We start from the raw sequence: 26,939 nt of genomic DNA, 5'->3' as shown, positions 1-26,939 counted from the left end.
ACAATTTCTGCCTTTTAGTATGGAAAAATAACAATCTTTTGGCTTTTCAATATTTGCAACCTCTTTACTTGTGTGAAGACTTTCAACAGAAAAATGTTTCCTCTGAGAGTTTTCCATTCAGCATTTTTGATGCTCAAGGATACTGATAAAGCCTGTGAAATTAGTGTTTTCTAGGGGAACTAAAGCTATTTATTTTCAAAGACTGACACACCAGGAAAAATATGTGATGCATGACATTGCTCAATTTTGGTTAAATCTAAGAATTTGATGATTAAGCCGATAGACTCAAATCCATAGCACAGACCCAATGGCTGGCCTGAGCTGTTCCAGAAGATTTGCGTCCCAGTGACTGCCTAGAAAACACCAGTGACCCCCTTCCCATCCACCACTTTCCCAACATATCATACTGCTGCTTTGGTATCTATAATAGGTTACTATTCCAAAGCTTATTCTCCCTACACACAGATGGGAACTGTTGGTTGCAAATGATGGGCAAACCAAACCCAGTGCAGCACCTTCAACAAGTCATCCAAATTTTACTGGAGTCAGCCAAAGTACAGGGAAGTAAAAGAAGGGCTGCTCCACCAAAATTAGTTAAAATTACATTGGCAAAAATATTCATGGCTGGAAACTGCAATCAGTCTTCTTATTTAAAGTGTTGAGTTCCTTCAATTAATTTCTGATGTTTCTTTTTCAGCCACAAGGTACAGCAAAAAGCTCGTGATATTTTTTATAAGTGATCATCATCCTCACCTTAAAAGGGATCCAGGTTTGCTTCTAGGTGGTAGGTGTTTGGCTGTCCTTGTTTCTGCACTTCTCTCAGAGGTTGACTCTATGCTCATAAAGTTTAGGCTAGCAAAATCTGTGGGGCTAATTCTGATCTACTTAGACTAAATAAATATAATGAGGCTACTAATACTGAATATTAAGGTCAAATATATTATATCAGAGACAAGTTAATCTCATTTAGACAAGTACTTTTTTACATGTCTAAGAGAATTTTTGGCCTGACCTGACAGCATTGTTTGCCTCTAATTAAATTCACTGTTTGGTGTGTGGTTTTGTTTTGTTTTGTTTTTAAATTGGAGGCAAAACAGTCCTTTTTGATAGAAGCTGAGCCATTAAAATTAAATATTTGATGTCTCAAAACCATCAAACACCATGACTATCTTATTAAATGATGACTGAGACTTCAGGCAGGTCAAGACAGATGGCAGGGTGCAATGAAAAAAGTAAAAGAGATTCACTGAAGAATATATTGCCTGTTGTTCCACAGACATTTTTCTTTACTGGGAAACATATAATTTTTTGTAAGTTTAAAAAAGCGGGAATGCTTCTTTCTTACATGCCAAAGAAAGGCACCTGTTGGTCTGGCCTCAGAAAGAGGTGCTAGTTCTACCTTCACATTCATTCTTCTGAGACACATTGCCCACCATGTGGGCTCAGTGTCAAAGCTGAGAACAGGACCCAGAATTCCTGATCCCCTATACTTTGCTTAAAAATGAGACACAAGAGAAAAACCATTATTTTCACGTTCTTTTCAATCAAATCTGTAAGATTCTAATGGTTGTAAATTAATTGTATTATTTACATTACAAATGTTTTAAAAGTTTTATGATTTTAAGTTTTGAGGTTTTTTTCACTGCAAACAAACTAATATAGAGCAGATTCAGAGGAATAGATCTGAATTCAAGAAAATTAGTTTGCTTATTTGTTTTACAAAAATGCAATTACAGGCAGGAAAATCTACTAGAAAGAGACACAAAATGCATGATAACATTGCCTGCATTTTCTGCAGGTTCCCGTATGATATGTATGGGATAGGATTTAAATAATAATTAGAAAAACATTATGTAGTCAGTCAGAAAACTGTAACCTGGTTAAAACACTGAACACCACTTAGGAAATCTTCCTCTGATAAATTGACTGCCATGAAAAATTGGGAGAAGGGGCCAGTGGCAAGGTCCTTCCAATGACTCATGTAACAGTGGGTAAACAGCAAACACCTGTACTGTGCTACTGCATATATTAAATATAACAAAAGGGCATGTCAAGAAGTTTCTTACAATTTTTGATTTCATGGCATGCTTTTATTACTTTCTCAATTTTTTCAGTCACAGGTTATTAGATTTACTGCAGCTTTGGAAGGTACAAGGAATTAGTATCTGTCGGGTATGGTGCCCGTAATGACTTTCTTAGGTTGCTCAAGTACAAACATCTCACACTGATATTTATCAAGTGAATACAATCTTTTACCTATTCATTTGTCTTAGGAATGAAGAACATCATGTTTCTCCTGACACTGAAAGCAAGATTTCAACAAATGGTAAGCGCAATAGAAAAGACAAAATTTTGCATGATCTTTGTGATTTTGAAAGTAAGCTGAATAGGATTTCTGGCATAACATTGTTTCAGCCATTGCCATTAATTAGAAGTTTTGTCCTTTATTTTCTAAGTAGTATCCTGTACCAGTGCACTCTGCAAGCTGCAAGTTGTCAGAGTAGCTACTGATCTTTTCGACAGGCCTAATCAGACTAATTTGGCTGATAATGGAAGAGTCAGTCTTGTCTGCCCTGATGCTATGGACTGAGAAAACATGCATCTAAAAGGACAATGAAAAATCTAGTCTAATTACAATAATAAATTAAGTGCTATCAATACTATCACACAGTCACATATTTGATCAATCTTGCTATTTGAAATATGCAAAAGTGGGTTTAAACTAGATGAAATTCATCAAATTTTTGTTCTTATTCTGCAGATTTTATTTTACTTTCTGCTGAGTATTTTCATTGTTGAATTCCATACAGAATAATTAAAGCAAGGAAAGTTTCAAAGTTTCATACAGGTTTGCTATTAAATTAATTTCCCTTTAGCTACTTATAGAAGGGATGCAATGCATGTGATCAACCCCTTAACCAAACTAGTGGCAGTTTGGTTCAGACTCTGAAGGAGGTAAAGGCCTGAGCCACAGCACAGCCAGCCGAGAACTCCTCTAGTCCCTGTCTGTTCTCTGAAGACCCACAAAGGCAAAGAGTGGCACAGTGAGCATTGATGGGTGTGAGCTCGGAACATCCATCATGCAATTAACACATGAACAGCAGGTAGCTTTTTGAAGACTCATTCATCAAGGAACAAAGAAAGTTGTGGGTACAAGGAGTGCCATGCATACCTTTCCCATTGCATGTAATTTGACTACAATCCAGCCACTTTTATTCCACAAATCTGACAGTCTAAGTGAGCCTTCTTTGAGCTCTCCCAGCCAAGCAGCCTGGCTGCATGGTGGTGGTCTCCCCTTGAGCTGGGATGCCTTTCAAGCTTACTTTTGGAGGCAGACAGACCCTTTACCAATGACACATGTTTGGGAAGTGACTGATATACAAAACCTTTTAGTATGGTAACTATGGTTTGTGCCTTGGTAACTCTGATTTGTGCCTTAGTGGTTTTGAATCATTGTTCAAATGATTGTGCCTTACAGTGCTACAGTGAACCTTGCCACTGAACCTTGGCTAAGTCACTCTTCTACAACATCATATTAAAACCACTTTTGCTAATACCTTTGACAGTGTACCTTTCAGCAATCTAAATCACCCATTTGTGACAAGAGGGAATAGTTTTTGATGAGCTTTAGCCACAGCACTAGTTGATTCCATTGATTTAAATGGTAATTGCATCAATTCCTGCAAGAAATAAAGCTATTATTATATCATAATGGTTTTACTTTTGCATAATGAAAATCAGTGCTGCAAGAGGATTATCCTGAGTTTTGTGTCTATGGCAGTTTCTGGTATTAATGTTTGAAACATGACTCTCCATCAGACATTAGAAACAAATTTGATAGACTGAAAACATGCAGTGTGGAGGTGGAGAAAAGGACAAGAGTAAGAAATCAAAATACCCCTGAGAGATGAATAGAACTGAAATATACTTAATAGAAAGGGAAGTATAACTGTTGTTGAAATAACTGCTGTAAATCTACACTGTAACCAGAACTGGGCCTTTTACAGTATATGTATCTTTGGTTCTAAAATAATTTAATAAAAATGCCTCTTAAGACATCTCATTAAAGGTAACTCATTATTGTGGAACTCCCATCTAATAATGCTTGTCTGGCTTCATTACTTTTAGCATAGCTACACCAGCATAAAAACACAATGCTGTGCCTGTGAATATATCCTTCAAATTCCAACCAAGCACTAACCAGTGTCTGATCTGAGTTATGACACCATAAATCTACTGTATTTGCATCACATACTCTACCAGAAAACAGTCTGCTGTACTGAATGCTCTGCTACTATGCTATTACTATTATAGTTATTTACTATGAAAGGTTGACAGTTTGATAGGAACTATTATTCTCAGGCAATGTAATACAGATATGAGTGCTTTTGTATAATTCATTCCAGGTAATTATTTTGTTGGTACTTTATTAACCATTGGCCAAAAGTGTTTTTTGGTTTTTTTCCCAAATCTGTAATACTTCAGGCTTTCAGCAAAGTAATTTGTAACCACCTGTTTTATTTACAAGGGGATTGCAATGACTTGATCAGTGCTTCCTCAATGATCGATTAACACCCTTTGAAACAAGTTCAGAGAAGATATATGAAATGTTCTGGGGCTGCACTGGGCTGTCCATGTGCTAAATCAGCAGAGTTAGAGAACCACCAAGCACACTAATTCAGAAATATTCTTCCTTCTATCTCTCAGCCAGGGCTGCAAAATATTAATGCTATTTCTAGTAAGAATGGGCTTGTTATAGAGAGACTGAGGACAAGCTCCTTCTCAAATATCTTAATGTATTGGACTCTGTTGCAAAGGTCACTTTTCTGTTCTGTCCTGTGCAGCCACAGAAGTAAGAGAAGGTTATTTGTTTTCCTTCCCACTACTTACAATTTAAAGCCATGGCAGACACACAAAGCCTGCTTGATACCACTGGAGATTTGTGTTTGGATAATTTGTCACCTGTTTGTGATTTGTGTGTGAATTGAATTTAGTAAACATGAAGATCATTCTTCACAAGAGTTTGTTTTCCGTAAAATGGAATGGGTGTTGCAATACTGTGTTGTTTTCTTCACAACACTGTTGAGGGACAGTTTAAATTAAAAGGAATGAGTGGATACGTTTGCACTAGGAAGGAACACAGAAATTTTAAATTTACTGCTACTAGAAACTGTTCAATGTTAGGAGTGGAATGAAAGCCTGAATTATGGGTTCAGTAAAATCTGGGATAACCAACTAGTTCTTTTTCACCTAACAAAGGAGGCAGAACAAAGGATACAGACCTGAAATTTTCAACCCTCTCACTACCTCTGATGGTCAGTTAAGTGACATGAATTGTCACAAATTAGTGACTATTGAATATATATAAAACTACAGTATATGCTTGTCCTTGTGCAAGTGGGAGTGAGAGGCCATGTAAGAGCATGTGGATGAAAAGCTTATGGCACACTTCACTGAGCAAGTTGAAGCCAACTCTTTAACATATTTATATATGGATGGATCATGTTTGTGAGATCACCCTATAAAGAACTCTTCAGTATGTCAATGCAGAAAAATTCTTTGGGAATTTTTCTAAGGAGATCCTCAAGCTGGAATGTCTGGAACACTGGAGACACTTACTGAGAGACACTTGTGGGCAAATAGTACAAAAGAAACTTTCTCAAGAGGTGATGTTTGATGACTGTAGCAGGTGCTGCAAATGCATCATGTCTCTAATTGGAGTTCAGATGGGCAATCAAGATATTGCTGTGTAAAACTTTTTCACACTTCAGCTGAGCCATAACGACAGTTTGTGGGCATGTCTTTAGTCATAGAAAATTACAGTGCAAGGTTGAACAACATCCTGGTCTAGATAGTGGATGAAGAAGGTGTGCAGCTGTTGAATATGATGTTGTTTTCTGTGTGCAGCCAGGCAGGCAACTGAAGAGGCTGAAGGGTTTTTAAATCCATGCCTGACTTATCTCAGACTGCAGGCTAAACTGCTTTGTCTTTCTTTCTTTATGGCTGATCTAGGCTGAAAGCAGGCATGAGCACAGCTGCCATTACTCAGTTAATGTGCAGTAACCTGTTCCTTCAAATAGACAGCGTGTGAATTTAGAGAACTGATCCTACCACCTAAACCCACAGCATACATCCTGTGTAGTCACTGCCTTTGCAAGTTAGAATTAGAAATAAACAAAGAAAGATATTTTTGAGTCATGTACTGCAAAGATGCAGACCCACATATACAGATTCAGGGACTCCATTCTGGCAGCAGCTGGACTCTGGCAGTGGGTATGAACACCTTATTGAACACCTTCCTTTATTGACAGCCTTAGGGAAACAGAATTCTGTTCAGCAAACCTGCAGTGGGTTTTAGCGGAATGGCCTGGCAGAAGATTTACAGCTAAATCTGAAGAACTCAGTAAAGGTTAAGATCTAAATTTAAGTAATTTTCCTCTTTCACACTATTAATATTTTTCATGCTAGGGGTCTCACAATGAAATTTTTATATTGAAATTACTTCAGGGCATTAGCTTTGCCAATTTAAAATATTTTTCTGTTTCCTCTGCTGGTCTTAGTGACAAAAGAAAATATTTTCTTAATCATTGTGCTAAATCCCTTTAGCTCTATATTTGGAAAACATTATACATTTAATTTTAAAAAGTCTTTTGGAAGTGTTTTTTTATTCCAAGTCCACTGTCACTATTTTATACAAAATAGTAACATTTTTCTTGCTTTTGTCACATATAACATGTTTCATTCTTAACCTCTGGGTTTTTTCATCAAAAGATTTGTAACTGGCCCCATTCCAAAATTACATATTTGCTGTCAGTCAGCTTTCTTTCCTAAATAACTTAGTTTTATAAAACAGAATAACAACATCTGTTAGGACTTGCTTTATAACAAGCCCGTATATCTACTTTCTCAAAACAGAGGGCAGCTTCAGATAACAGGGCACAGAATGGGTAGAAGCAGACTGAATTCCCAAGTATTTCTATAGAGGTATTCACTATATATTTGATGGTATTGTTACTGACTTCCCCTTTATAGAGCTATCAATGATTGGAGTAGAAATTAAAGCTTATAGGAATTGGCCAGTATATCTACATAAATATAAGCCAGTATAAAACAGTCTAAATTACAGTATGCATCAAAAGCTACCATCTTCGTATCATAAGTACAGGCCAATACTGCTCACTATTTGGGTAAAAACTATAGATGAAAGATACTTGATTCAATTTATAATTGTTTTTCTGTGGAAAACACCCATACCCTGAGATTTCTTTGAAGTAACCCTTTGCTGAGCAATCCTTTATCCTATCCATTGCAGTTTTGCATTCACTAATCTCCCTAGGCTTTGCAAAATGAAAAAAGATGTTATTATCCCATCGCAGCAGGCAGGAAAAGCAAGGTGAAGTGGCCTCTTCCAAAATTTGATGGAAATGGCAAGGGAGGATGAAAAGGACAGGGATTTTACATCAGTGACAATCTTGGTAGTAAGCTTTAAATTCTACATTATTGCCAGCTTCTCAGCTACAGGGTACCAGCCTTGGGGAAGGTGGAAGGCATGAGGCTGACTGGCTCCACTGCCCTGGCATTGGACCAGGTGCACCTGACTGAGATGATGCACGTAAGTCCTCTTCTTTGGCCTTTCCTTGCTACCATCATATTGGGATGGGGAGGGATGCCACTCATGCTGGGATGCAATGCAGAGGACACCTCTCTCCACGTGCAGTGAGCCACTTCCTCCCAGCACTCATGCACTCAGCAATGACCTGCAGAGAAACTGGAGCTCCTTCCCTACCATGCCTTAGATGTGTATGTCAAAACTCTGAGCTGTCTTTGGAGCTGTGTCTGCAACGCACTGTGCTTCAACTGATTCCATAACATGAATCTTGGAAAGGCCTTTTAACTTGGAAGCAACGGTGTGCAAATGTGGCTGTGCCAATTCCAGACTTTCACTGCTAATGAAGTCTTCCTGTGCTGCTTCCTTTATAGAGCCTTTCCTGCTGAGGCCTTTGATAGATGAAAAAGATTCTTATACTTCTTGCGTCATAATATAGTGTGGATATATGCTAAGTATGTCATATCCACAGGGTGAAAGGATAGCACTGAGCAATCAGAGTCTAATGTACTGTATGTTAACATCCCCACTTAGTTGTCCGTAATAGGGAGTCTGGTGCCTAATTATTGCAAACCCCACCATTCTTGTTAAACTGTGGTCACCCCTATTGCTAAAATGGCTTCAGCTGGTCAGATATTAGCCATGGTGGGAGATTATATTTACAACTATTTATTAATTACAAAATTTCAACTCCCTATAAATTCAAAGTGACAGCTTCTTACAGACATCCCTCATATCTGGACAGGAGAAAAAGGGATAATGTAATCTGTTCTACATTGCATGTAGAAAGATGAGGGAATTCAGGTTGTAGTAGCTTCTTCTGGGAATAATGCTATTCAGGATATAGAAATTCAAGAGGGTCTTGTGCTGGATAAAGGGACACAACCCTGAAAATTACAATTAGGTTTAAATGCCAATTGCAGTAAGAAGTACAAACCCCTGATTATTCACATGCCCTGCTACTCCAGACTTGCTGTTGATTCTGCTGGGTCCCTTGCTAACTGACTTCTGCTGCTTCACTGAACGATTTTTACTGTACACACATGATTAAATATTTTTTAAATGCAATCAATGACAATGAGCAACAAAAGTGCTTTCAGCTCAAAGCAGAATAAGAAAGACAGGACAGGAGGGAGAGTATTATGGAGGCTGAACTAATGTGACTGTTCCATTCTTATTAGGACTGCACAGAAAGGTATAAATCTGACATTCCATGTATTTTTTAATGTTGTTCTAGAAGAACTTAGGAGTTTAGCATCATAATGGGTATTTCATTAAAGGTGCAGCCTCAGGCTGAAAACCCAAACATTTGTTATCCAAAATGTCTTAAGGAAAAATCCTTCCATCCAAAAAATCTGTATCTGTCAATACAGCCTGCAGAGTATATACACGGAAGATAGGGACTTGGGACTGTGGGAAGCACATGTTTACTAATGAAAAAGTTCACCATTTTAGAATCTTATTTAATTTTGAAATGCACCAGATAAAAAAGGAAAAGAAAAAATAGCACACTACATTTTTATATAGGTAAAATTATAAATGTAAACCAATATAAACTACATTTTATTTCCTTTCTGAAATTATCAAGTGTAGTAAAATATATTTTTCTTGTTTGGCCTCAGAGGTTCCTATGCTTAATCGATATTACAGTGTATGAGGCGTATAGGTCTAGGCACTAGTTACAGAACACCACAGTGCTGCTGTGAGCTTATTTTGTTAATCCAGACTGTTGGTTCTCTGTGGTTACTTGTAGGAACCATATAGACAGACATGGCATGATTATTCCTTACCAGCTCATTGCTGCCATCCTCATCAAAATCCTCCTCTATCCCATCAGTCATATCTTCTCCATCCCCATCTGCATCTGGCCCTCCTTCAATTGGCTCTTCTGTAGAGTTATCTGCATTCTCTGATATGCATTCCTCTTGAATCAAATCAGCATTATCTTCCATTTGTTTCTTTTGGGCTTCTGTAAGGAAAACATACTCTATAGAGATTCAGTAACCTTTCCTATTGGTGGCAAAGGAAAGTGCTCTGCAGAAGAAACCTAAGCTTCCATCTCCAGGTGTGTTAGCTTTGTAAAATTCGGTGTGATAATATCTACCAGGCAAATATGATCGAAAATTTGTCTTTCAAAAATTAGTGCATAAATCAATGACAATATCAATATGGTCATTACCTCATCTATGCCATGCAGTGGATGAAGGCTTGATTTACCAATAGATCCAGCTTTTTGATTTTCTGTACTTGACTTTCCCTTGGATTACAACTGGCATAGTCACCATATATTTATTCATGTCCAGCCAATGAGAAGTACATAAATCCTTATGCTCTGAGAAGCAGAAGGCTGTTAATTGCCAATAAATGAACAAGAATTTGTGTGAATTTACTGTGAATATATCTCAACAGCCATACAGGAAATCAACAAATCCTTTTAGACAGGTAAACATGTTTTTTATGGAGTAAAGTATCAGTTACTCCTCATTGGTATAATGTGCTGAAGTAACTGGAGAATGCCCCCCTCCAATCAACCAAATATTGGCTTCCTATATTTTCTGCAAAGTGGTGAAAAGAAAGACCATTTCCATGGAGGCCTGAAGAATCTGTTCTTGTTGTCTTCCTGAGGGTAGCTGCGTTGTTGTGACTAGGTATTGTGAAAACTCCTGGATATGCTGAGGAACTTCATCCAAACAGCAGAAATCCTGAGGAGGACTGATGGAAGAATGACAGACACAGACTGGCCAGAAGAATATTTGGAGGGATCAGAGTCTTATTCCTATGCACATCAGGAACTTATATGAAAAACTTTATGTGCCTAAAGTGAATAGGGCCAGAGAATTGGTTGCATGTAGCTAGAAAAACAATATCTTTTCAGTCTGAGAGTCATCAATGGCAAAATTCCCAGAACAAAGCATTTCTTCCTTTGTAAAAATAACTGTTCTGTAACACTAGTAGTTCATTGCCTATCTTGTTGGACAATCAATGAATCAAGGATTGCCTTGAAGGTCTATATTTTTGAAGCTCTATGAGCATATTATTATTTTACCATACATTATTACCAGCTACACATACTATTCAAATCTGATTGAATTTTTCTGTTCCATAGTCTTAAACCAAGATTTTTTGTTTACCTTTTGACTTTGCACACTTATTTTGCCACTTACATTCATGTCTTTAGTCTTCATTAGCCTTTAGTCCCTCATTTTCAACTTTACTTACTGAAGAAACAGAACAATTGAGCTTTCCTCCCTCAGTCACCTGATGTCTTCAGAAAGATTCTTAAAGAATACAAAGTCATCTTAGACAGCTGCTTCAACAGTACTGTAGTCACATGTATCAGCAGAAGATTCGGCCCATGGAGCTTCATCTTCTGTTGGTAAGGTGCTCCAGACAATGCTATGCTAGTTATAAGTGATTGTGCTACTTGCCTTAAATGTGGATTGAATCACCTATACCTACTATTTCTGGCCCTACCACTTCCTGTCTTAAGCCACTTCTGAGATCACTCAGCTCTGGCAATAACAACTGAATCAACTCTGCTTAAGGCTTTTAAACACAGGGTTGCTGAATTGACAGAAATTACATTTAAATGGGAAACCTACTAGGATACAGCTGCTAAAAAATTAGGTCACTTACTTAATTGTCTTAATGAGAAGATAGACTGGGTTCTTCAGAGGAGGCTAAAATACCATCTCAGTACCCATCTCTTTTGGGCTCTTCTGAGAAGTTAAACTTAAGTTCCTAACTTTCAGCCTAATTAGAGCCTAATTTCTAATATCACAGGAAGAATATTCTCTAACATTTATTTTCTCATCAGAACATCTTATTCCCGGCTTCCCCGTTCAGATTTTTGCAAACAAAGGAGTTATTTCTACAGTTTTCCTATGTACAGGAAATCCTATTTTCTATATTCCCCCTATTGGAAAGGTTAGGGGTTGATAACAGAAAAAACAGAACATCAGCTGTTACTATAAGGAGAGTTTTCAGGCAGCTGTAGAGCAGTAACCAATGTATGCACTGAGCTTGTCCAGCCTGTAACATCACATTCCTCCAGATGTAACAACTTTTAAGATTAAAACTTAAATATTCTTCAGGAGAGTGATTCAAACTCAGAAAACCAAAGGGGCAAGATGATGGCTCAATTTTTGCTTTATGTAAGTGAGACACAGATCCTCTCTCTGATTCCAGTCTTAGTGAGGCTACAGCTTCTGGCAGAAGAAAGTAAGAAATAATATTGCCAAACCATAGAGAAGGAACAAAATCATCTCATCATTTCCCATCTGACACTCTAGTTGAAATAGTTCAGCTACTGATGTAGTTACACAAATCTTTTTGAATCTGCAGACTAATCACCGAGGCTGTATAACCCTTCTCATCAGGTCAGGAGACTCAAAGGAGGTTCCATGCTCACTGGTATCTCTGTGTTTGTCTCCTCACATTCTCCAATGAGAAGCAAAGAATATGAGGCGTGGATTCTGCACCCAATGTCTTAAAACATCAATATTTTGAAAACGTTTTTTAATCTCTGAGGATATTCATTGCTTGTCTTCAAAAGGCATATGACCATGATTCAATACGAATCAACGTTTTCCTCTTTGAGCTGATTTCTATTTAAATGGTTCACTACAGTCCTTTAGCAAAAGTGAAAATTGGATATCAAAGTACAATGATGTGCAGATTGTTTTGCATAGTAATGGATTTTTTATAAAAAGCTCCCCAAGTTATGGATGCATGGTCTCAGAGTATTTCAGTGCACAAGTGATTCAATGGAGTGCCTTGCAATTACATCTTCACCAATTATACCAACTTTTATCTAACTTGCATAAAGTACAAAATAGAGTCTAATGAATACATATTGTGCGCAGTTTTCCTGAAAGAGATAATCACATTCTGTACTAATGGTTTACCTTAGACTTGAAAAAAGCCCTCAACTTTGTGAGATAAACTGTAACAGATGGGGGACTGGCCCTTGTCTGTCAACTTAGAAAATGATTGTAAAGAAAAGGTAGGTTTTTGTTTTGTGGTTTTTTGGGGTTTTTTTTAAGTTACTTGGGAACAGAAAGGATCCAGATTTAAATTCCTATTTTGACTGTGTAGGGTTTGTAACCCTCAACTGCTAATTCCAGTTTTAGACAGTCTTGATGGAATTCTCTTTATGTGTTCTGATGGGTTTTTGGCTTCATGTAACTGACTGTTCAGACACCCAGGTACTTGTGGGTTCTGAGGCAGAATTTCTTTCACACATTTCACACAAAATTCATAAAAAGGTTTTATCACAGAATGGAGGGGTGAGTTTTTCATGAGATAAGGCTTCCATTTCCCTGCTGGCTTTCACAAAATCAACTCACTAGTACACAACTTCTGTACAAACATATACCATGTGATCTGTAAGGAAATAGCAAAGAAAATACCACAGAGAGGCATAAGAACTGAGATTGTTTTTATGTACACCATGGTGAACATACAACCTTATAACTCTCAGGATGACTTTAAAGTGCTGCCAGGTGAGATCATTCATCTAACAAAATGAACACTGCAATGACAGTAATAAAGCTCTTGATTAAACTATAAATTAGTGTTGGATTTTTTTTATTCCCAAAGTTTGCCTAAAACTAAAACTTTTTAAGTCAGAAAAAAGCTAAACTGGAGGTGTAACTGGTTTTACAAAGAGGCCACAGCTTCATTCAATACCTGAGGTTGGACAGCATCTCTGAAGTCTCCAAGTGTAATCCCTCTTCAAATTAGGGACAAACTCAAAGTTTGGCCCAGGTCCGTGAGTCCTGAGCCCAAAGAGTTTTGAGTGTTCCCAAGGATGGAGCCACTATGGTCTTTCTGGTCAACTCACTATACTGATTAGTTGCATCTCTTCCTTATATCAAACAGAAATTTTTCCTTGCTTCAAGTTGTGCAGTACTGCCTACTGCCCAGGCAATAATTCTTGATATACACCATCTATTAATCCTTAATGTGCCTAGCACAAGCACCCCCACAGTCAACAACCTCTAGCTTAATTCTGTTCAGTCAGTTTTTTAGTGATGTTTTGTTTCCAGAACATCTAGAAAGATAATTTTTCTTACTATACCATAAAAAACAATTCTTAAATGATGATGCTTGCTCTGTGAAGAATATTAATTTGTCCTCACAGGACTTCTACCTGAGAGTTAATTTACCTTGCTTCAGGCCTCCATATGTACCAAAATTTCAGAAAGGTTCCGTTCTCTTTGGTCTGTCTGCTTGACTAGTAAAGAGGTTCTAATTTTATTCATTTCACTAAAAATGGCTTTTACCTACCTGCTTCAGCTTTTTGCTGCTTCTCAATCTTTTCCAGCCTCCCTAGCAAGGAGTCAATTTTTGTTTTGATTTGAGTTAATTCTTTCTTGATTGTTTGCAACTCGTCTGATTTCACTGTGGAAAGAGAGCAGAATGCAAAACATGAAATAAACTATATTTGTAGTAACATTCCCCACCCAAGCAAAACATGTTCTTTTTTTCTTTTCTGTCTAGCAGAAATTCTACTCCCTCATTTTTGTCAATATTTTTAGAGATTTAGCTTTTAAAATAACATTGTTAGTTAAAAATGCTGAATCCTAGAAAAAGACAGGATTCTAAGCCTTAATGGCAAGAGTTCCTGTAAGGTGTGTTGCTCTGTAATAATTTCAGGAAAAACATCTCAAAGGTATTCTTCGTAAATCCAAGTAACTTTTACTTAAAAACAGCCTATAGTGAAAGAATGATTCAAATTGGATAAACAGGTCACAGTCTTGCAATGTTACTTTGCTGGACTATTTTGTAATAATACTGACAATAAAATAAACATCCCCTACAGTAGCAGTATGTATTCCTCAGCAGGAGTGAATGGTAATATAAGTGCTAGGGAAGCCAGGGATGCAAGGTTATGTTCCAGCCAAAAACTCATTGCAAGAGATGTCAAGTTTTGTTGCTTCCAAAGCTGTCAGTTCAGTTTCAGTTGGCAATTTCTTGTATTTTTTCTAGCTATGGATAACATACAAAAATATTTCACTTTATGATTACATTCAAGGACATGGAGGCATCACCTATAAATTATTAGCTGAAGTCTCCAAGTCTTTGTTGCACTGCTTTACTCTTCATTTTTGTTCATTATTGCACTGCCATTGTCTAACCTAAGAAGGAGTAACTGCTTTGGAGGTGTTTTGGCTTCAAAAGAAACAGTGCTGAAGCCCTCATTAATTACCTCATTATTTTGGCATTATCAGAACATGTGTTTTATGCTCCGAAGGTGGTCCAATCAAATTCACTTGCCTGTTTTGTGCTAGGATATCATGTGGAAAAGTTCAAGAGAAAAAAATCCCTGTGCTAGCATGGGAGAAGAAAGCCATTTATAAAGGGAGTAGGCAACAGAGCTGTCACTCTTACAATTCTTGTAGGAAGAAACGGACCGTCACTGTGAGGGATTGGCAGTGGAAGAGCACTGAGCTATGTTACTCCTCCACCATTGCTGTAGGAGGATGTTCATTGACTTTGGTGTGTGTATCGAGAGCACGGATACACGGATACACATACACACAGGAGGGCCCTTACTGAGCCAGGGAAAAGGGATGTTCTGCTAGGAAGGACATGTTCCCTTTCTGTCAAAAGGGTCTTCTGTTTGCTTCATGCTACATCAGTCCTGTTCATTGATCCTTGGCCACGTCTGTTATCATGGTGTCTCATGGTAATTTGTATTGGGGAACCAATTTGATGGTGAAGTGTGAAGACAAGCTAATGCCTGCTTCAGTGGTAATTAATGAGTATGATTTTGCTGCAAATCAGCCTTATTCCAAACTTGTAGCATATTCACTGAGGCTGAAACCAAAGACTTTTATCTTAGAATATGGGTCATGTATAGTGTAACATGTCAGCTAAAGGGAGTAGGTTGCTATATGTGGTAATGCACTTGTTTAATCATGTGTTCATATTGAGAAATTGCATTATCTCACACTATCATAGGCTGAAACCTCCAATCTCACACTGAATGAACAGAAGGACTTAAAGAAAAAAGCATAAAACTAACCTTCATGCTAGACTCTTATATGCTATACAGTATATGATGGAATTATTTTGTGCATTTATAGAGCAAGGCTTTAATGGGTCACTATCCAATCCCACAGATCTGAAACAAAATGTTAAGATTCTGACGACTGTATATTTAGAAGGTTACTGATCCCCCAGGGGCAGTGGCTGGTCCATGCTGGAGTAGCAAGGTAGCTCAGAATCCAGAGTGAAATGGTGGGAATTGCTCCAACGGGGAATGCTAAGTCTTGGCAGGAACCCACTATGAAGCCAGCTGGCAACACATTTCATGCAGCCAAACTGATGTGTCAGGGATGCTCCCTTGACTAGCAAACTGCAGGCTGGCCAAGTCCAAAAGGTGCAAACTCAGAAGTGACACTGCAAGGACTTAATGGTATTTATTTCCAGTCTACTAAGCAAAACAGAAAACATTTGCATATCTGAGTTTGACAAGGAAACAGGCACATGCATAGGGCTGCTGTTCACCTCAGGTCTGCTGCACAGGGGCTTCCATGTGGTGTCTCTGGAAAAACTAGGTTGGGAAGAAGATGGCACCAGAAGGAACAAGACAACAATGAGGATTCAAAGAACAAACCCCAGAGGAAAAAGACAAGGGCGTGCTGGGCAACAGATGGCTGAACATGAGCCAGTGTGTGCCCAGGTGGCCGAGAAGGCCAATGGCATCCTGGCCTGTATCAGCAATAGTGTGACCCGCATGAGCAGGGCAGTGATTGTCCTTCTGTACTCAGCACTGGTGAGACACCTCGAGTGCTGTGTCCAGTTCTAAGCACCTCAGTTGAAGAAAGACTGAGGTGCTGGAGAGTCTCCAGAGAAGGGCAATGAAGGCAATGAGGCTGGTGATGGGTCTAGAGGGTAATTCATATGAGGAGTGTCTGAGGGAGTTGGGGTTGTTTAGCCTGGAGAAAAGGAGGCTCAGGGGTGACCTTATCACTCTCTACAACAACCTGAAAGGAGGCTGTAGCCAGGTGGGAGGTATCCACTTCCCCCAGATAACTAGTGATAGGGCAAGAGGATGTAGCATCAAGCTGCATCTGGGGAGGTTCAGGTTGGATATGAGAAGTAATTTCTTTATGGAAATGGTTGTTAAACACTGGAATGGACTTCCCAGGGAGGTTGTGGAATCACCATCCCTGGAGAGGTTCAAGAAACCACTGTCTGTGACATTTAGTGCTATGGTCTAGTTGACAAGGTCGTGATCAGTAAAGGCTGGACTGGATGATCTTGTAGGTCTTTTCCAATCTAAATGATTCTGTGATTCTGTGTTCATAGAGTCAATTGCTTCAAGTTAACACTTAAGTGGACTGAAAGAAAAAAGAGAAAAAAATCTCAACCTATCTGCGCAAGTTCCACATTTTCACTCTGTTTTCAACATTGTGATGGTGCAATTACTTGAATTGCTTATTGTTTTACCTTGCAGAGAAATGTACAAGTCATTGAAATTATTCTCCTAGAGAAACTCCACTCTCAATTATAGTGTAGTGGTTATTTCTGTAGTAAGGAGCAACTACCAAAGACAAATTATGAAGGACTGTGATGAAAAATAAGTTGAGCATGAGCCAGATCTTTTCCTTGCCACAGTTTAACTTCATCGAGCAACTAAGCACCACACAGTTGCTCACTTCTCTCTAACACCCAGAAGGATGGGGGAAAGAAAATAAGGAGGGTAAAAGTGAGAAAACTCATAGGTTGAGATAAGAACAGTTTATTAATTGAAATACAATATGATGATGATGATGATGATGATGATGATGATAATAATAATGATAATAATAATAATAATGAAAAGGAAAATAACAGAGAAAGAAATAAAGTCCAAGAAGCAGAAGTGGTGCAAATGAAAACACCACCTGACAGATGCCCTTAGCAAGCCCTGGCCACCCTTCCCCATAATTTTTTGTTGAACATGATACCATGGTCTGGAACATCCCTTTGGCCATCTGGGGTCAGCTGCCCCAGGTGTGTCCCGTCCCAGTTCTTTGTGCCCCCCAGCCTGCTCATTGGTGGGGTGGGGTGAAGCAAAGAAGGACCTTGTATAAGCTCAGCAGTAACTAAAACATCCCCGTGTCATCAACACTGCTTCCAGTACAAATTCACAACACAGCCCCATAGTAGCTACTGTGAAGAAAATTGACTCTACCCCAGCCTAACCCAGCACACCACTCTACCTAGCACTTGTGAGGCCACATCTGGAGTACTGTGTCTACCTCTGGGCCCCCAGTATAAAAGGGAATGAAGAAAACAAAGCCAGACTCTTCTCAGTAGACCCCACTGACACACCAAAGACCTTTGTCATAAATTAAAGCATGTGAAATTGCATCTTAACACAGGAATTTTATTTTTTTTTTCCCATGGATGTGGTCAGACACGGTCCTGGGAAATTTTCTTTTCAGGGCACTTGCACCAGAGGAGCTGCAGAGGTCCCTTCCAAACAGCCATTCTGTGAGTCTATGATTCAGTAGAATAGCACTTGAGAAGAACTTCAGGCTTTTAAAGCAGTGTTATGACAAAGATAAAATGTAAAGATTATAAATTCTGTGCTCCAGGTGTCCTGCTTTGAGTGTATAAATTTCCCTTTAAAACAACATGGATTTTTTTAAATTGATCTTAGGCAAGAAATAAAGCCGTTGGTAAACATGACCTGAGCTGCATGTGTCCAAAATATCTGTTCATCTGCTTTTGAACAACAGAACAGGAAAATAAAGTAACTTACTGTTGGGTAATTTTTTCCCAATTAGCAGATAAACAAAGGCCAGCAGGTGACAGAAATGCACATATTGAAAAGGACAGAAATTACTAATGAAATTTCTCAAGCACTGGCACCAAAATGGCTAAATGTCTTGAACAACTCTGATGCAAAAATGTAATTTTCTGATTACATGAAATTGAAAGATATCATCTTTTCAGAGTAAACTGAAATGGATGAAGAGGTCAGGTGATTTTAAGGAATATTACATTAGAAAAAATGGTGACATGCAATTGCACTGAAAAAAAATCCTACACTTAACAGCAGAACTTCTACTCTCAGCACCAAGGCTCATCAGCAGAAAAAGACAGTGACGGAATTATCCTCGGGTTGATAATAGACTATCACTATATGCAGCCACGAGAAGGAAAATGCAGTGCTAGGATGTGTCAGATGATGTACTGCTAAAGATGGAGAAGTATAATGTCTTTGTATGAGGAGCTGGTGAGTACAAGTTGAATCACTGAATTCTAGCAGGTACATGTGGAGAACAGCTGTGAAGATGACCATAAAAATGGAAAGTCTGTAGAGTGACAGAAGTGTTTTGCTTGTTTGCTGAAGATAAAAAAAGGCAAAAAGAAATACTACTTTTATGCTAAGACAGTGTTGGCACAAAAAAAAAGAATGTGAACAAATGAGAAACAAACTAAGCTGGAAATTAGAAGAAACAGACACAGAAAAAAACCAAACTCTAACTATCTTTAAAATGTATCTGAAAGGATTAAAGGATGATGCTACTTGCAAGAGTTAGGAATTTGATTCAGTGACCCTTTCCAGCCCTTTGTGGCCTTCCAGAATACATCTTTCACTGAAGCATCTAACACCAAAGGAGACAAGCCACATCCAGTGCATAACAGGAGATATAAAATTAAGGTCAGTCACATTTTAAAAATGAAAGGCCTACCATTGAACTACAGCTATATTTTGAAACATTTTTTTTCAGTAACTGCAAATTGATTCATCCACAAAGCATGATTCAGATTTCTTTGGAAAGAAACGTCATGCATTTTTATCTAAGCCCTTCACGTTTAATATAAAATATTTTATCATATTTTATTACTTTAGGTATCACTGCAAAATGGATCACCTGATGGAGCCAAATATAAACTCTATGAGTCAATATTAATTCATTTAAAGACATAATTCAATACATATTTTAACGTCCTAAGTGTCTATGCCTTAATTTCAAGCACACAGAGTATAAAAGATTTGATTAATATTTTCCTCCTGATTTCAGCAGTGTAAAATGAAAGTGCATACTCTGAGACCTTCAATTTCTGCATTGTCAGAGAAAGTGAGCTTTTCCCAGTTCTAAATAGCAATTTGAATGTACTGCTTCATACCATTAACATACCATTAATATGAAGAACTACTATGTGTGATTTACCCACCAACATGTTTAATTTTGTGAGTTACTTCTGGTAATTTGGAAATGCTGATTTATGTTTTTCTAGTCTTTGGAGTTAAAAAGAAAACAAAATATTGATAACTGTTCCTGAAAAAATTATGGATTTAGGAAAGAAGTCAAATCTTCCTAATGTATTTTGTGTTTTGGACACAAATTTAAAACACATATTGTCACTTTTCGGTCAAACAGGAGTTTACTGTGCTGGCAGATATTATCTTTGCAGATGTGTTCATCATTGAGCAAGGCATTTTTGGTACTATGTTTTTTGTAACATCTTTGCTCAACAATAAACTTCTGCCTTTGGATTGCTGTTTTTCAGAAGAGAGTCCTTTTGATTCTGGTGATTTCACTTAGGGGATCTCCCACGTTGTGATCCTTAATATGACATGTATGGGTTCATTTTCTGGATCCAGTCTGAGTGTGAAGTGTTACATCTATGAGATTTCTACTTACATCTTAAAAAATGTCTTAGGGGAAGTCATCTCATGAGAGTTTTGCTATATGGGGGTGTCATGGGTTAGCAAGCATAGTCTCGGAAGTGATGTTCTTGCAAAGGGGTGCTTACAGCTTCCTCTGTGACCTGACAGAACCTATCAGCTGGCCAGTTTGAATATGGACAATTCTTTAAGCCACTTAAAGTTGTGACCGCCTCTGTGATCCACACTTAAGAACAGACTAACCCCAGGCAGAGTCTCTCTCGTTTCCAGCACTGGGACAGGTGGCTGCGGGCCCCGTGCGGGGGCTGGCAGGCTCGGCCCAGGCCCTGCTTGGGCCAGGCTGGGCTGGGCCACGGCCATCCTGGAGCCGATGGGCCCTGTTCCACCTGCAGAACAACCTCCCCCCCAGCCCAGCTCTGTGCAGCTGGAGCAGCCCGGCTCCCCCTCTCCAGTGCAGCCAAGATTCAGCTGAAGCTTCCCTGCTGTCTGGCAAAAGATCGTGTGACCAACAGCGATAAGCGAAATTCCAGCTGCAAGGCCTGGGTGAGATTAACCCTTTTAGTGCTGTGAAGAGCTGAAAACCTGAGGGAGAAGAAAGAGGAGATGCTTAAAGTTGAAATTCTGTTGTAAAGCTATGATATATCAGAGTACCTGTTGTAATTTCATGAAGGCATGGGGGGTGGAGCATTCAACTTGTACTTGTGAGCAAAAGCACCTGTGCTGAGATAAGCAGATGCTGAAGCAGCTGTAATTTCATGAGAAGTTTGAACAGGGAGAGGTGGAAGCGATGAGGACTTCTGCTCCAAATGGAAAAGGAGAAGACCTCAGTTCCCAGAGATGCTCCCAGAGATAGTCCTAGAGATGAAGATGAGGAGGACCCTTTGCTCCCAGGGAAGGAGGAGGGCCGCTATTCTTAGAGACGAAATGCTCCCAGAGATGGGTGAAGAGAACTTTTGTTTCTGAATGGCTCAACCTTAAATTTGTACCCCAGTAATTCAAGAGTGGACCCTCGAAAGCAGTTGTGGGAAAAGCTGCAAGTCGGGGGAAGGGACTCACATGCGAGCAGAGAACCAACCCGGGCGGCTGTCTCGTTGTGATAATGTTTTCATAGCATGGGCAAGAGAGACTCCTCTTCCTAAATGGACTGAACAAGGTTATTATGGAAGTGGTAAACAGACTGAACATCTCAAGGGTTGTCTTTTTACATTGTCAGTGGGAGAAGGGAGAAAGGTGGGGGGGAGGAGAAGTGTTCTGAAGGTGTGGTATGATTTTTTTTCTTCTTTTAGGTCTGTTAATAAACTTCTTTATATTCTTTCAAGTTTGGTGCCTGCTTTGCGTTTCTCCTAATTCTTATCTCACAGAAGGTAAACAGTAATGAGTACTTTGGACCAAACCACTACAGGGGGTGAAATCTTTCAAGCATAGGCAGTACCATTTTGACACTGTTAATTCTAAACTTGCAATGAAGCTGGTTTATGGTCTTAAATTTCATTAAAACTCAAAATAGTTTCCTTCCCATGAACCATGTTTCTTCTTATTGAAGAAATCCTTTATTTAACTAACAATAAATTACTATTAGAAGCACAGTGCATTAGGTCAAGGGGTCCAGATTAGCAATGTAGAGTGAGGGGCTACAAAATATTAAATTGCATCCTTCCACAATTCAATATAATCAACTTTTCCAAGAAAGTGTCAAAGGAAGCTGCAAAACATACATTATCTACTTTCCAAATTGAAGCTTCTAAGGGAATGGCTCTGCTATTTCTCTGATAAGGTCTTACAATAAGCTGATTACATTCCTGACCAAGTCAACAAAATCATATTTCTACATTTATGATGGTTTGACCAGAATTGACAAAAAGGGAAGTAATTTTACAGGAAAATTAGGCATGAAAATCTGTATACTGTGTGTCTGACTCCTTTTAAAGATGTGCTGCATGCAGAAAGAATATTTTGTGCAATTTATTTCATCACAATAAAAAGTCTCTGCATTTGTGTTCCAATTGTCATTGCAATGAATTGAGGGTAGAAACCTAACAAAGGTCAAAATGTCAGCCCATGTTTTTAGTGATGCATCTTGCAGCTCTTCCTTCAGTTAAAGGCCTGGATCCAAGGATGATCTTGTCACCTGGAGCTCTTAGACTGACACTTTTAGAATTCAGACCACACCTGAATACATAGATCAGGATGTTTTCACTGGGGCATAACACTGCCTGTTTGGATCTGGACACTCCTGATTGCACTTCCATTAAATAATTTACAGGTTCTGCAATATTTGCTGTATTATGCAGGCAGTGTTTTGGAAATCTTATAGCAAGTGTCTGGGGATACTTGAACAAAGGTTGAATCCTATAATCTATGCTATGCATTACTTAAGTCCTGACACAGTACTACAAAATATTTTTTGAAATGCAGAAGAAATAAAGCAAATTTTGCATGAGTTCTGAGGAATAAATATCTATATGTTGATGTAATATTCTCTGTCTCATTCACTACAATGGAAATTCAGATTTTTGCATGAGAGCTTTTCTTGTCATCTGTTGGGATACAAGATCCTCAGCTCTCTAGAAGAATTTTATAGTTATTCTTGTTCTGGACAACGAGAAAAATAAATAAAAAACTTATCTGAAAATGATCTCTCTTTTCATGGCAAAGTGAGTCAAAAAAGCCCATCCTTATTAGAGCATACTTTAGGACAATTAGTGATTTGACTGCACCTATACTACAAATATTTATATAGCTAAAACAACGGTAAATGATGAACAAATGAGATCTAACTAAAGCTTTGATTCACTTTGTGAAAACCCAAAGATTCAAGGACTGAAAAGGATTAACAAAATAATTTAAGTTCTAAGTTTTCTGAAGTGAAGATCTTGAGCTGTATACTTTCTTTTAAAATAATAGAAGAAAACACAATTTGTTACTTAAAGTATTGAGGAAGAGGTTACTTCAAGGTTTGTATGAAAATGTCTAGACTCATGATCATTCTCCAGAGAACAAAGGAAGTATTGCTACTCTGAGCTGCTACTCTTAGGGTCTGAGTGAGCTTCATAATATGACATCTAAATTTAGATGTCTTCCTGTGTGTTAGGCATCAAAGCTCCTGTTAGTGGTAATGGACATCCCACCCATTCACTCCCTGGAGACTTGTGAGTGATTTAACTGTACAAGATACAGAGCCTCTCATTGTCAGAAAATCATCCTCCCCAAGGAATGTCTTGAGCTCCTTGTTCCTGAGTGTACAACATTATCTTTAGCTGTGTTTACCACATGTCCATTTTTTCAGTCACATGCATTTACATGTTTATTTCATGCTTTCCTTCAATGTCTCTGATATACTCAGGTCATACAATAGGATCACGAATGGATCCTAGTGGGCTCACTAGAGGTCCACCTTCTTTATTAGATACTAGCATGTGAGATTTGAATATGTTATTCACACAGAGTATTTGACTGGGTCCTGTTGATGCCATAATTAACTCCTCTGGCAGTAAGATGTACTGTTGATGGATTCAATTATTTCACGGTTGTATGTAAGACAGCATGATGTTTTGCTGGCCACTCTAGTACTGCAAAAGACTTATTGAAGTTCCTTCATTCTTTCTAATATCTGATCCCTACCTGATCTTTCTCTTCCTCTTCCAGTGACGCTTCCAAGGACAGTATCACTCCACATAAGGGGCAGGGGAAGACGGGTGGGTGCTGAAAGATGCACGAAGAGGAAGATGAAGTTCCCAGGACATACTATGGAGTGGGGAGCTTGGTGAGCTTGGAGGAGGGAATGCCTATTTTTCATCAGCTTTTCTAAGGCAAACTCACTAAAAAAGGGTTAAATAACCCCAAGTTGCCAATCCTGTTTTGAACTTCCTTTAAAACAGAGAAAGACACTGTGCCTCTTTCTACACTCACAGGAATGTGGTAAAAAAAAGTACACATAACCCAACCTCCCGTGGCCCCCCAGTCCACCCCCACCAGCTTACATACAACCCTCAAGTCTCCACAGAAATCAATGTGCTTCTGTCTGTCTATAACAGGATTATTATCTTTGTTTTATTACCAGCTATTCACAAGATCTCATGGTGTATGAGCAGTCAGGTTGAGAGGAGATTTTAAACAGGCTTTTTCTGAGGCCAAGGGAGCAGGTAAAATGTTGAAAGAATTTTCTTCAAAAGTGTTATGAGTGTGCTCCTTGACTTGCAGGAAAGGCCTGGAAGCTTCGGTAATCAAGCCAGTTTTTCAAGCTGGATTCTGAGGGTAGGAAATGACTGCAAGAGGGCTATATAGTGGAAGCTTTCTGTTTGCAGACATTGCTAGGATCATTGTTTCAATAATATTCAACTGATATGAGCAACTCACATTTGGATCCTGAGGAAGAAGCCCCACTTGAAGTGGATCGTGATGCTCCCTTCATGGAGAAAACCCCTTTGCCTCTACGAGTTGTTGTCACAGCCACACGAGGACGTTTGAGTGGAATCACTGCACGGGGCGGTGGGGGGACACGGCCATGGTAATCAAACAACCTAGAAAAGATTAAGTCAGCTGGACTCCATAAAACCTTCTGTGATTTTATGTCATGGAAGCTCTGTCAACTAAATTTTCATGTTATCTTTGAGAAAATTACCCTTTGAAACCGTAATCATTTTATATCAAGTCAAATTAGATTTCAAGGACCTATGCACATTAAGTGCCTTATTCGGATTTCAGTCACACACCAGTGCACAGACCAGCTCAGGTTTTTGTGTGTCATTTAAATGAATGATGTATTATGGGACTCCGCTATTTGCCGTATGGAAAATCCATAACTTGCTTTCCACAGGTCCACATCATTTCATTGCTAAAAGCCAACAGCAGTACATTTTGTTGTGACACTTCAGCTCCTTTATTACATGCATGGCTTAAATTCTAGTTTTCTGTCTGCTATCTTTAAAGATGTAAAAGTAAAGTACAAAAGAGAACTTTCCTGAAGACAACCATCACCATAAAGAAATATCCTGCAGTTTGTGAAATAAAAAGTCTTTGCATATGTTCTCTTTATTGAAGAATGAATCAGTGTAGAAACACTAAAATACCCAACCATGCTTAATAAATTTAAAAAAAAAAAAAAGTTCAAACCAAAACCACTGTAGCAGGCAGATATTCAGGCTTTTACCACTACAGTCAATAAAAGAAACTCTACAACAAAAAGGAACTATTGTTCCCAAACAGAATAGCCCAATCCTAAAAATACAGTTATCAATAGCAAATAACTAAAATGTGTAGAGGGAAATAAAGGCAGTAGAAAAGGTAATCAAAGCCACAGTTATATTTAGAACATAAAAGCTATGGGTTCTGGGTATGATAGGTCAGGAGAAGAAAGAAAATGAAGATTTTCAGTTCAGAGTCTGAAGCAGAGGGATAAGCAGCATCCTCATAAAATGTTCTCAAATTTACTTGCAACTAGTAATTATGGAAATTTATAACTGCATGTTTAATTTTCACAGTTGTGAGTACTGTCACCCAGCCAGGCAGATACACATTTGAAAACAGACACACAAGAAACAGTAATTCACTCACCACAGCATCTAACAGTATGCTAAACAGGAAGCAGAGTCAAACTTAAATCTTCTAACCCATTTTCTGGTAAGTACATACCTAGTGCTTAAATCAAACCACAGTTCTGTCTGTACTCTAATCCTACAGACAATGTAACCATCTCCTTCCTTTTCCATAGCTGTTTACAAAATGTGTCACAGAGGTCCTGTCACACTCACTGACTGTGAACTCCATGGCCTCAAATATTCCCACAAATGAGCAGTTTCTAGTCATGGTGAGCATAAGTAAAGAATTGTGTTTGAAGATGAAAACGAAACCATTTTTTTTCTACTTTTAACATAAATATTAGTGTTTACTGCCACTCATCATTTATCGTATTAGATAAACTGCAGGTTGGTCACAAACTCCTTTTTGATGTTACTGGATAAAAATGTTCCTGAAGAGCTGTAAGCTGTCATGCAAAAGTTCAGTATGTGATTATTACTCCACAGGTGATTTTTTTCTAGCTTCCAATGGTTTGTGTTTACATAACAGAGTGAAATATGAAACTATGCTTCCTTTTCTCAAAATATATAAAAGAACTGTTATCTAAGTGATTGTGGATCTCTTATCTCTGGATATCTGGGATTCTCTTCTTCTTCTTCCTGTTGTCTATCTATTCCTACTTTTGTTTACAAAATTATGCAAAGCTTTTGGGCTTGATTTTTTTTTTATCAAGCTCTATATATTCCAATAATATGTTTTCTTTTAAAAAACAATGCTTCTATTTATAGTTCTGAAGTTCCATGCCTGTTTTCCTTGTGCTTGTAATATGAAAAATGATAAAGAGAAGTCCTCAGATCCAAAGCAATCTTTTGCCCCAATAATCACTAATGTGCAGACAACTATGCCTTTTCTTTCAGTCACCCTTCTAAATTTACAGTTCTGATCTTGCCAGTGCCCAACAGAAAATGCCCCAAAAGCTCTTAGAGAAGGATAAAATCAAAAGACCTATTTAGTAAGCATACATTTGGTGGTGGTAATCTTCTCTCTGACGTATTCAAATAGTCTTCTGATAGACAATAGAAATAATGCAATGAATAATACATAAAATCAGAACTGACCTGTTTAACCGAATGTCCTGGGTTGCAGTGTATTCTATTACCATCCCCATCAGCTGTT

At 38.4% G+C, this 26,939-nt stretch overlaps 1 protein-coding gene across 8 annotated transcripts in view; it reads right to left on the bottom strand.

Moving 5' to 3' along the window:
• The window catches only part of RALYL (RALY RNA binding protein like), a 389,851-nt gene that overhangs the window by 10,868 nt on the left and 352,044 nt on the right, over positions 1-26,939 (bottom strand). For 5 of the 8 annotated variants that reach the window (XM_042035768.1, XM_042035769.1, XM_042035770.1 and 2 more), the window contains 4 exons: positions 24,603-24,766; positions 23,868-23,948; positions 13,898-14,011; positions 9,397-9,575 (listed from right to left, as the gene is read on the bottom strand). In XM_042035768.1, the coding sequence (XP_041891702.1) occupies positions 9,397-9,575; positions 13,898-14,011; positions 23,868-23,948; positions 24,603-24,766 (538 nt within the window). The remainder of the gene's footprint in view (positions 1-9,396; positions 9,576-13,897; positions 14,012-23,867; positions 23,949-24,602; positions 24,767-26,939) is intronic. The other 3 variants (XM_042035771.1, XM_042035772.1, XM_042035773.1) reach the window with 2 other exon arrangements.

The sequence above is a fragment of the Corvus kubaryi genome, unplaced genomic scaffold (assembly GCF_017639235.1).
Source record: "Corvus kubaryi isolate FWS band 111438036 unplaced genomic scaffold, C.kubaryi_AGA036_p1.0 37385, whole genome shotgun sequence".
In the NCBI taxonomy this organism is placed as follows: Eukaryota; Metazoa; Chordata; class Aves; order Passeriformes; family Corvidae; genus Corvus; species Corvus kubaryi.
This window is presented reverse-complemented; position numbering and strand designations above follow the sequence as displayed.